Source organism: Eptatretus burgeri, chromosome 6 (assembly GCF_056783735.1).
Source record: "Eptatretus burgeri isolate ZD-2024b chromosome 6, Ebu_testis_v1, whole genome shotgun sequence".
NCBI lineage: Eukaryota > Metazoa > Chordata > Myxini > Myxiniformes > Myxinidae > Eptatretus > Eptatretus burgeri.
The window spans coordinates 37,350,443-37,362,846 of NC_140966.1; the positions used below are offsets into that span (position 1 = coordinate 37,350,443).

The following is a 12,404-nucleotide window of genomic DNA, read 5'->3' on the forward strand; positions in this document are numbered from 1 at the left end:
TCGCCCGTCGGGCGGGTACTTTGCGAGTATTTAAGATACGAAGGACTTGTGTGGTTGCGGTGCTCGTTCTTCCTGTCTTCTTCCTGTTCACTTCCTGCCAAGAGTCATCCTTTTACTTATTGTTGTAAATATTAAGTAAATACTTCATAAGCTTACAACTTATTAGAATTAATGCAGTTACAACATTTCTTGGGAAATAAATTTTGTGTGACTTTCAATATTCCTACGTAATAGCGACATAAAATATTGAACAAAACATTACCATGTGGCCTGGAATATAACATGTTAAAACCAGCCTGGGTTTGAATCCCGACCCAGCTATAAACTGTCATCCTGGTGTTTCACAGGCAGGGCGATTCATCAATGTGTGCGCCCGTCCCTCACATGGACATTAAACCTGATGTCCCATCTGCCGGCATTAGATGGTGGATATTAAAGATCCCATGTTCGTCAAGTGTGCTTGAGCTATCGCCAACACCCTAGCCAAATTATGAATTTCTGCTCCAACTTAAAGGGGGCACTGCATTAGTGTCACAGCCTTTCCCCCTCAGCTAATGATGCTACCCATATCCATATGCAGCATACAGGGGGCTGCAAAAGTAGGTATACAGTAAGGATTATACCAGTATTACCAGTATTATAATAGTGGTGCTAGGATTCATTTAATACGAGAATTCATTTCATTCATTAAAATTGGTATGGTATGTTATTTTTGATATGTTTATTATAGGTATGTTATTATTGATATGCTTGTATAATCAATAAAATACGTTTTGTGCGCATGTTTTGTTTTTCATTACTGTATACCTACTTTTGCAGCCCCCTGTATATAAGAAGGAGAAGAAGAAGAACATAATTTCTGGTCTCGCCCCACTTGTCTTCTCAGCTATTTGTCTCTCACAAGCCTGACCAGGTCACACTCACTCAGCGAGCAACCCAAACCTTGTTACGTTCCCTAAATCTAGGTGAACTGCTCACCTCTACTCTTTTGTCCCCTCTTCTCTTAACTCGGATCACCTTCGTGAATTTGTCCAATCATGTTCTTCTCTCCACTAATTCAAAATTGTGAGCCATCACCATATTCAAGGTATTCCCTAGGCTATTCTTATTCCAGAACTTTTCTCGTCTCATGAGTTCTCTCCTGACCACCCATACTTTTTCACACATATCCTGTTTGTGAGCATTTCCTGTCTCTTTACACATGCCTTGTTTACTTAGCCCACTCGGTTACCTTATCCATTTCTCTGTTCTCCCTTGTATGCCAACTCCCTTTTCTCCATCACTGTTAATGTCACTCTTCTATCATTCAGCTCTTCCTTGAGCCTCGATCTGTGTTTAGAAATTTAAGAAGTAAACATTTGTTTGAGAACATATTGAATTGCATTGGGAATGCTTTTCCATGAATAAGATGTTTAGTCGCAGAAATTTCTGAAGAAATACAGAAGAGCTTCAAACCGCAAACCTTTTTTGGCCTAACTTTGAAACAATGGATTGTTTCAATACGTCTAATATTGATTCAGTGTCTGCCTTTTAACTGTCGCTCGTGAACCAGGTGGTTGTGGACTTCTCTTCTCCCAACGTGGCGAAGGAGATGCATGTTGGCCATCTACGCTCAACTATCATTGGAGACAGCTTGTGTCGTTTGTTTGAATTTGTTGGCCATGATGTTCTCAGGTAAATCTTGCTGATTGTTTCACAGGAATGCAAATGTTGTTCCATCCTCGTATCAATTGTGTTTTTTGTTTTTTATATTCTTTTAGCTCACTTTTCCTGCTGTATATTTGGACAATTTTCTGTTAGGTTAAACCACATAGGAGACTGGGGAACGCAATTTGGAATGCTGATTGCTCACCTGCAGGACAAGTTTCCAAACTACCTCAATGTTTCTCCTCCCATACAAGACCTCCAGGCATTCTATAAGGCAAGTGGAGAACTCCACTGCCCTTCCTTCTGTAGATGTGAGCATTTATTATTTTGTGCCAGCAGATTTAATGGCAACTTCAGCATGTGATGTAAAATAGATGCAAAAGTAGGATCCTTACAGCCAGTAAATCGTAAACTTCTCCACTTGTGGAGTTTTTTTAAAGCCGTAATCTCCCTTTTTTGTTATCTTACGAATCCCATGATCAGGAATCCAAGAAAAGGTTTGATGAGGATGACATCTTCAAGCAGCGAGCATACCAGTGCGTGGTGAACCTCCAAAGCAAGAAGCCTGATTTCATTACCGCTTGGAACCTCATTTGTAATGTGTCACGATGTGGTGAGGTGCTGCGATAATTGCTGCATAGTCCTAATGACAACAGCTTAGGGTTCAAAACGAAGGCTTTGTGATGACTTTGTGTATCGACTGATGCTGTATAAATTAGACAAACAAGATTCTCCTCTCGCCTTCCAATTTTTCTTAGAGTTTCAGAAAATCTACGACCGCCTGGAGATATCGCTGATTGAGCGTGGTGAATCTTTCTATCATGACATGATGGGAGATGTTCTGAAAATGATAGAAGAAAAAGGTATTGCTCTTGATTTTAACTGAAGCACGGAGGATGGACGCTGTGATTTCTTGTCGGGAATGCGTTTGAGTGTGGGATGATGGTTGATAGAAGATAACTTTGATAATTGGTTTGTCCTGCATCATGATCACAAAACTGGATAACCCACCTCAGAATATTTTATTTCAACTTGTGCTCTCACAATCACGAACCATATGCTTAGATGGCAATGCCAAACAGTTCACTATGATGTGGTGTCCATCATAGTGAACTGTTATTGATAATTTTTGTAATAGTGTGTGGTACTAGCACACAACTTTTTTTTGGGGGGGGGGAGGTGGAAGCAGAAGGTGTGATCTTGTGAAAATTTAGTATTTCAAGTTATCTTAATTGTTTTATTTATTTTTTTTTTAAGACATTTTTCACATTCACATGCATTGGGGGGAAAGGGGAAAAACACTCCATCAGTGCATGAATAGCCACACAGCATGGTTCTCACTGCTATTATCTCTGTACATCCACATGCCTGACTGTCGCAGGTCACCTGCAGTGTGTATTGATTTAAAATAAAATTTAAAAAACAAATAATTTTAGACAAATTTTGATGAAACAATGGCAACTAGATCGACACTTGGTTGACCGCATACCTCCACCAGGCTCGATAGTTACCCTCGCCAGAGGAGAGGGCATTGCATCCGGGTCCATCTGTCTGTCTGTTTGTTTGTCTGCACAGAACATTCGTGTTTTTCTCTGCAATCGCTTGTCAGATTGACACGAAATGTTCACCATAGGAGCAACTTCTCATGGAGAATGTTTTAATGATAATTATGCCGTCATGGGTCACATGATGTGGCAACCATGTTGGAAAAAAGGGAAAAAAAATTGATCTCCGTATCTCCAAAACTGCTCCAAGGAAAAAAATTGAAACTTTGTACACGGCAAGTACTCCTCATGGGGAATGAGATTTAAAAATGTTTTTAATGAGGTCATTATTGCATATGTAGAACGCTAGATCTTATCAGTATGAAAATTTTTGATGGTCATCTTGGGATAAAATGGTCCACAGAAAAAAAAATTATGATGTCATTGGTCACGTGATCTGGCAGCCATATTGTTTAATAAAAAAAAACCTTCAAAAATCTTCTCTGAAGTGGCTGAACAGATCGAGGTGAAATTTTATATGTATGGTCACCTATCCATGAGGAGCAAAAGGTTCATACATATGATGTCATAGGTCACACGGTTTGGCAGCCATATTGTATTTACCCTAAAACCTATAAAAAAATCTTCTCCAGAACAGCTGGACAAATAGAGGGGAAACTTCACACAAATGTTCCCCAAGCCATTGGTGTATAAGTTTGTGAAGGAATAATTGATAGGTCACATGGTTTGGCAGCCATATTGGATTGAAGAAAAATATTAAATGATGTTTTCTCTGGAACTGCTTAATCAATCGACGTGAAACTTCACATTTATGATCGAGTCATAATGTTTAATTCGTATTTTAAATTTCAACTTGATCGGACACATGCTCTGGCAGCCAGAATATAATTTTTTGGACCTGGGTTCTTTTTGATATATCGATGTATGTATGTATGTATATATATGTATATGTATATATATGTATATATATATATATATATATATATATATATATATATATATATATATGTGTTTGAATGAGGCTCACTTGTCTGTGCCTGGATGGATGTGAGGGAAGAGGGGTAGCAGCTGAAATATGAATCCTATCCAGGTTCCTCCTGGTGACTTCATCTTTTCTTTTTGCTTGTTCTGGTTCCTTCTGATGACTCCAATGCAGGACTGCACCTATTTGGTCTTCCATTTGATGTGAATTGAATTTATTTTAATCCCATTCTAAATCGAATTGAATAATAATAAACGTCATGGGTCAGGGTCAAGTGTTCAATCAAAGCGGGACATCTTGGTACCCGGTCATCACTGCCAGCAGTTATAAAATGGCAGTTCTAGTTTAGTGTATTATTCATTATGTAACACACCAGTACACAAACACCCACAAAATATACTACACAAATACCACACAAAACAAGTCCTGGCAAGGGTCTTCAATGTGATTGGTTTTTTTCTTGTTTACTTTTTGTATCCCACTGATAGGCCACATCTGCATCTGCACCTTAACCAAAAGCTAATCTGCTTATTCTTGTCACTTTTCCAACTCATCCATAAAGTTTTGTCATAACCCGACCATAACTTTTTGAATTATCATGCTGCAGTAAAAGCTGTGTTGTCTGGCACTTTACAACTGACACATTCTACCAACCAGCACGCGAGGGATCTAAATTAAGTTCTTTACACATGACCACACAGCTGAATGACTGATTCATTACTACCCCATCAAAAAAAAATTCATGATACACAGTTGACCCAGCCTCAGCTGTGAAAACGAGGCTTTTCTCTCAATGACCTTCCATTGTAGCCTCATGGTTCAAGAGCCACATCCATCCGTCATCAACCCATACCATCCAAGGTGTCACAAAAATCTCTTCGCTTCTCAAAACTTCAGGCATTCACTTCATTGATTTTGAAAACCCTTTGATGAAGTTTCTTGAGTCAAGGTTCAACGTACCAAAAAAAACCAGGATCAAATCCATGTCCTCATCATCGCCATGACGTGTCTGATCTCTCCGGCCAATGACCGATCACATGATCCCAAATGATGGGGAGAACATGTAAATGAAAACTCAGGGGAAGGCAAAGAAGTTTGCCTTCCAAAGCATTACGGCTTCTGATACCTCGTCGAGAAGTGATGGTGGGAAGAGGAAGAGGATTGTTCTCACAATCGAGCAGAAGAATTGACGTATGTCGGAGATTGGAGAAGTGAGACGATAGAAATTTGTTGATGCACGAGTACAATGTCGGATTGTCAACCATCTCCAACATCAAGGCCCAGAAGGACAAGTTACTGGAATTTTACACCAAGTCAGTCAGACAAAGCTTCGACAAGCGTTGAACTCGACACAAGCCAAAGATGGAGCAGCTTGATAATGTTCTGTACGAATTGTTTCCTCTCAAGCGTTCAGAGGGAGCGCCAATCTCAAGACTGACGTTAATTGAGAAGGAAAAGTAATTTTATGATCAGATGGGATTGACTGATCAATATGCCTTTTCTGATGGCTGGCTGGCTGGCCTGTTTCAAGCTGCGACATGGGAATCAGTAACTTAATATCTTAGGAGAACAGAAGTCTGCCGATCACGATCCAAGAATGTTCCAGTGTGGTGATGCAAGCAAGTGACGATAATCCACTACAAAGTTTGACCGAAGCTGAAATTGAAGAGTGGTGTGAAGTGGACCAGGTTATGACTGGCTGAAATCATCGACAGTGTTGTTAATCCACAAAAGGAAGTTGAACAAGAAGATGACTCGGAAGAAGAAGACTTTTCAACTGAACATATCACTTGGGCTAATTCTGAGAGATGAAAGAGAATAAAAAGCAAGAATTCGAGTTAACAGATCTCTGGTTGCTTGTACATGTCGCTGTGTTTGAGCTTGGGGAGTAACTACTGAAATCTATCTGTCCGGGTTCTTCCCGACATCTTTGTTCTTTGTTCCTTTCACATTTCTTTCCAATTATTTTATTATTTATTTATTTACTTATTTTTGTTTATTTATTTATTTTAATTTTTCCCCCAATTGTCTTTATTCATTCTATTTCTCGCTTTTTCTTTGCTTTCATCTCTCTATTCCTCTCTTTCATCGTCTATCTCTCTAAGGAGAAGTGAATTCTTGCGCATTTTTTTTTCTGTAAGGCTCACTTGGATGCTCCTTGATGGGTTTGAGGGTTGTCGAGCAGCGGCTGAAACCCGAATCCTATCCTGGTTCCTCCTGATGACTCCATCTTTGCTCTTTACTTCTTCGGGTTCCTTTTTGGTCTTCCGTTTCATTCCATTACCAATTAGCTTGTATAGCACTCACCAAGTGGCTTAAGCACTCAAGCAAGCATTCCGAAAAAATGGTTGATAAGGAACAACTGGCTTGGTAAGTGATAGCAAGCTGATTGGTAATGGAACACACTCCTGATAAAGGTCTTGACACGCTTGTGAAGTTTGCTGAAAGGCAGAAAGCTTACAGCACCCAGCAAGTGATGCAGCTGAACCTCATACAAGAACATTTCATGTGGAAGAGGCAAGAAACGATGCAGCAGTCCAACATCAGGAAATGGTTCAAGAAAGCCTTTAGTTCGTCAAGATGATGAGCCAGATGAGTCTGAGAAAGTGGAAGTTGATCAACTACAAAAGACTAGCTTATGTTTTATAAAACAGGTATGTTATTGTTTTGCATCATTCATCAGCAATTACCTTTATACTATGCTGTAATAATGTTATTACTTACGAAATCTTTAGATTTCGTAAGTATATTGATGACTTCCGTCCTCTGTTTGTGTGTTTGTTTGTTTGTTTGTAGGCACGATAACTCGAGAACGGAAGAAGCTACCAATGTCAAATTACACCACGTGATTCAGGAGGGTGATGGCTAGCGCTTATTAGATTTTGGTCAAAATCGGTCACAGTGAGGTCAAACATTCGATTTTTGATGGTTTGGTACAGAATCATCGTAGAAACTTCTGGTTTGCGTCGCTACCTTCTCCAGAGACAGCTTTTATTAGACAAGGTCAGAGGTCAAGTTGACGATTTCGTAAGTACCAGTCTATGACTGCTTGTTATTTAGTTTATTTTTCACAGGCAACATTTAATGAGTTGTTCTTTTGTACCATTCTATGTAACATTTAGATAATCGGCATCTGATTAACCGGCAGGGGCAAAGTGCCAGAGGTGCTGGATAACATAGCTTTTACTGTACATATCGTTTTTGGCCCCCATCTCTCAATGGTGAAGAATCACTTAAAAAAAAAAAAATTCAAATACGGATCCAGATCTTCACCAAAATCTAATCATTCATCCTTGTCACACATCCAACCTGTCCACCAAGTTTTGTTTGAATCGGTCAACAACTTTTTGAGATATCTTGCTATATATCGTTTTTGGCCCTATCACTCAATGGTAAAAAATCACTTTAAAAAATTCTCGTATCTGGATGAGGATCTTCACCAAAATATAATCAATTTGTCCTGGTCATTACACCCAGGCTGTCCATCAAATTCGTCCGAACTCATCCATAACTTTTTTGAGATATCCTGCTAACAGACACAGACAAAACAGATAGAGGGGATGAAAACATAACCTACATCCACCTTTGGTGGTGGAGGCAATAAAATAAATAAATGTACAGGCTTTTTGACATTTACAACCACAGGATGACTGTTTGCTCTGACTGTAGATAACGTGGAGCCTTTCCTTCACCATAGGTCTTCTGGTTGAGGAAGATGGTCGCAAACTTGTCTTTGTACCAGGCCAGCCGGCACCCCTAACAGTCTGCAAATCCGATGGAGGCTTTACCTATGACACTTCAGACATGGCCGCGCTGCACCACCGATTATTTGAGGAGCGGGCAGATGTTGTAATATACGTGGTGGACAGTGGGCAGGTGTGCTGGAGTTTTTTTTGTTTCCTTTTGTAATAGGAATTAGTTAAAAAATTAATTCTCTTGCATTCCACGTCATGCAATGTGTATTTATCCTTCATTTCTGTAATATCTCTTATAACCACTTCCCTCACATTCTTTGTCTATTTAGAGCTCCCACTTTCAGACTATATTTGGTGCTGCTCGCATGATGGGTTGGTATGACCCTGAAGCCACGCGGATTGAACATGTCGGCTTTGGGGTCGTCTTGGGAGAAGACAAGTAAGTCTGAAACTGAGAGGCACAGTCACTGATATCCATCAGGAGCTGTTGTAGGGGTACATTGAAAAAGATTGTGTGTGTGTGTGTGTGTGTGTGTGTGTGTGTATGTGTGTGTGTGTGTGTGTGTGTGTGTGTGTGTGTGTGTGTGTGTGTGTGTGTGTGTGTGTGTGTGTGTGTGTGTGTTTTCACGTGTGTGATTTATGTATTTTGTGTTGAACATAGGAATGAGAAGGGGGAATGTCTAAAATTCTGCAAACTATAAACTTAATATGTTAAGTCGATAGCCAATTGCGAGACTGATGTAAAATTAGATGTCCCATTGATTGGATGGATCACGTAAAAACCAGCTGTCCCATCTACATTAAAATTTTCCATGATAAAGATCGCAATGCATATCTTGGAACGAGTATAGCATGCTCACTCGTGTGCCAGCACCCTGCTTAAATTATTTCCCAAAATATTAATAGGATCTGCAGGTTCTTAAGAGATGTGGATGTTAACGAGGGTAAAGTTAATGATTACAATTGAGGAAGTACATAGAAGATAAGTACTGTACTGTAAATATATGTATTAAGTTGATGGTGTGAAATATGATGTCTGTGTGTCAGTTTCCTTGTATTATATGACTCCTTCATCTCTTCTGATTTGTGATGTCCCGAGTGTGATATTGGGCCTGTGTGCAAAGCAGGCCGGGACTATATATCCACCTTTTTTCCCCCTTCTCTCCAGGAGTCAAAGCTCAGAATAGCTATGTCAGAGTGTGGCAAGTCAACAAAGTAACATGCCGGGAGGTGTGAGGCGGGGGGACTTGATATGTGTGTGTCTAATGTCTGGCTCATTTTTTTTTTAATTAATTGGGTAATCCAGTGTGATGTTAACTGATTATTATGCAAATGAAAATTTTCTCAAAGTATGGTTTCATTTTCTGTTGCGTGTTATTCAGGGCAGTTAACCTATCTGCATTTTAAGCTGATTTTATCTGGATAAATCCTGAAGGCAGAAACAGCAGGAATACATGCACAAGTATTTTGGCATTCATGCCAAAATGCATGAACAATGCTTTGACAAGCAATACATTTACATGACCACACACCTTGGTCTTTGTGGTGAGGTACACATTTATCTTTACCACATTTTGTGTTACTAACACAAAACAAAACTCGAACTGCACTCGGTAGAGCGCATACGTATCGGGATCGTCATCTTCAATGAAATTGAATCAATTCATCCTTGTCACACACCCAACCTGTCCAGCATGTTTTGTCCAATTCCGGCGACAACATTTTGAGATAATGCGATATGTTATGTATGTATGTATGTATACATACTGTGTCTATATATATATATATATATATATATATATATATATATATATATATATATAGTATTGTTGTGAATTCTGGCCCGCCCGGCGTGCGATCAGCCGCTTCACTCGAATGGCGGCCGCCTCGCCCACCGGAACGGACAATTCAGTCGTGACCCTCTCGGAACAACGCCGGGGGCCAGTCACGGGTGGGGGTTTAACCTCACCACGATCGTGCCAATTGCCCACCCACGCAGGATAGAGTTGCTCACCAAATTCGACCTACCTAAGTACCTGCGTGAGTGGTCGACCGGGCAATCGTACCACGCCACAGGCCGACTCCGGACATGAACCGCTTAAGCTGTTCGTTCCGTATTACAGGGATAACCGAGCGGAGTTATCGTTGGCCTTGACGGTTCCGATTAATTACCGGGCGTTTTAAACCCACTATCAATCCCTTACGTGGTGCAAGATGGAGATTCAATAAAAGGAAGGAGACGAAGCAAAGCGGGAAAACAGTTCAACATGCAAGCACTTTATTACACACACACAGGCAAGCACGTATTCACAGCCATACAGTCAAAACAAGATGCAACGAAAGCAAAAACACTATGCAGAGCTACAACCGAATAAAAGGGGGCAATTATTTACACACTGCAACACTTACACAGTTTCTACTTCACGGACTGGCGCCACCCACAGACATTTACACAAAACCGCAAAAGAAAAGGAAGTCGTGACTTCCCTGGGCACGTCGTACCCTCCTCCCACGACCGTCGGCGTGGTCGCGCCTGGCCCCGACTCCTCTCACGGTCTGCGAGCTCGTGCCGCGCCTCCCGTCCGTGCCTCCGTGGACAGGCCGCCCGCCAAACCGTGATCACAGGACGAGAACGAGCCAAGACCCAGCCTCCACAGCTGCCAGAGTAGACGAGTGCAGAGGAAGAGGAAGAGCCAGTGAGGAAGAAGGAACGCGAAGCTAGGACCAGGACGAGAGAAGAGGGAGTGAGATTTACGAGGTAGAGAAGAAGGAAAAAGAAGCAGCCCCAGAAGACGGGAACCCTCCTCGTCCGTTCCTTTTATAGCGCGGGGCCCCGCCCTTCGCTCCGCCCCGTTTCTCGGCTCCACTTCCTTCTGGAAGCTTCCCAAAAAGGGGCGTGCCCTCTCGTTCCCCCCTCCCCGCGCCGTGCGGGGGGTGAGGAAAGTCAGTCTTGGCTCCGGGCCAGGGAATTATTCCCCCAAAATCAGGCCCCCACCTTTTCTCACCTTTGACCTCCGGCTCAAATCGCCCCTCCCCCATGCCAAAGCGCGGGAAAAGCAGAAGGGAAAATCCCACAGGCGTTGTTGGTTTTTTTCCTCCCGCGGAGATCGTGACCGCACGGTGCTCATTGAATGGCGAGTGGCGAAGATGTGGTAGCATAGTTGTGGAAGGTGGCGTTGTGTAGTGAATGGCGTGATCGTTGAGATGTTGGTTGTGGCGATGTTCGTTGTTGTTTTTGCACCAAAGTAATAATAGCCAAAGAAAAACGACTAACTGAAGGATCGCAGCCTGAATGGATCACATAAATTCCCTCGATACAACTGGTTTGGGCTAACTACACATGGACTTCTCGATATATCTCACCTGAGGACCCGTTATGGTGTAATGCGAATTTCCACAACCGTAACAGTATACTGTATATCTATATACGTGGTGTTGGCTTAATGGTGAGGGTGGTGGATTTGGGATCTAAGGGTCCTGAGTTCAAACCCCGCTCGGCTGTTGAATTAATACCAGGTGGGGTTAACTCGACCTGTCATTCCTTCCGAGGACTGCAAAATGAGTGCCAGCATTCTGGTATACTGTGTCGGAGTGGCAACCCATCCAGGATTGTGCCCAATCGCCAAGGAGACTGCTTAGGCAGCACCAACGCTCTGCAAAGAATATGGTCCCAATGGATGGATATATATATATATATATATATATATATATATATATATATATATATATATATATATATACATATATATATATTGTTACAGGTTTCCCACCGCGTTCGGCGTGCAGACGACCGCCTCAGCCCAATCGCGGTCGTGCGCCCACCCAAGACGACAATCCAGTCGTGACTATCCGGACTAACCCCGAAATCCAGTCAAGGATGCCTTAACGCATCATAAACTTGCCAATTATTCTGTCCACGCGCTCCAGGGTCAATCGCTGAATTGTCGATATACCTAACTATTCGCGCAGACAGAAACACCGGGAGTTTATACCTCGACGGGACCTGCACGAAAACGAGCCACTGAAGTGGCTCGTTCCATATGCGAAGCCGAGCGGTTATATATTGCCAAGTCCCGTCGGACCAGATTTACTTTTAGCGGCTTTAAAAGCCAGTTAATATCCCGAGCGCACCTTGGCGGTCAATGGCAGAAAGGGACGCAACGAGCAGGTTGACATTCAAACAATGGGGCATTTATTTGCAGTAGGCATGCAGTCAATGAATGAGGGGATGGGGACAAGACACGAGCAAAAGCCTACAGCCGAGTTCTATTCGTAATGTACAAACGAGCACTTAACCATTTCTACTTAGAGACAAGGCACCACAGACTTTCATACAAAAACCCAAGAAAGAAAATACACGGGCTCATAAGCCTTTAATATTCATCAGAGTCGGGATGACCGAGAGGCCGGGCCGGTTACCTCGCCGCCCCTCAGTGGCGACTCGTTGGGCTTCGGGTTGGCGACCCTCTGTGTCTCCGTCTCGCTGGCTCGTTGCCAACGCGGCAGCGGCTTCGAATGACGGCTTGGTGGGTCAAGGGCCTTGCGACGCGCCCGACTCTCCACTGCCGTCTGCCT

General features: G+C 42.3%; 1 protein-coding gene across 4 annotated transcripts in view; it reads left to right on the top strand.

Moving 5' to 3' along the window:
- The window catches only part of RARS1 (arginyl-tRNA synthetase 1), a 96,112-nt gene that overhangs the window by 63,947 nt on the left and 19,761 nt on the right, over positions 1-12,404 (top strand). For all 4 annotated transcript variants that reach the window (XM_085884592.1, XM_085884593.1, XM_085884589.1 and 1 more), the window contains 6 exons: positions 1,553-1,674; positions 1,801-1,921; positions 2,131-2,260; positions 2,406-2,510; positions 7,832-8,010; positions 8,159-8,268. In XM_085884592.1, the coding sequence (XP_085740718.1) occupies positions 1,553-1,674; positions 1,801-1,921; positions 2,131-2,260; positions 2,406-2,510; positions 7,832-8,010; positions 8,159-8,268 (767 nt within the window). The remainder of the gene's footprint in view (positions 1-1,552; positions 1,675-1,800; positions 1,922-2,130; positions 2,261-2,405; positions 2,511-7,831; positions 8,011-8,158; positions 8,269-12,404) is intronic.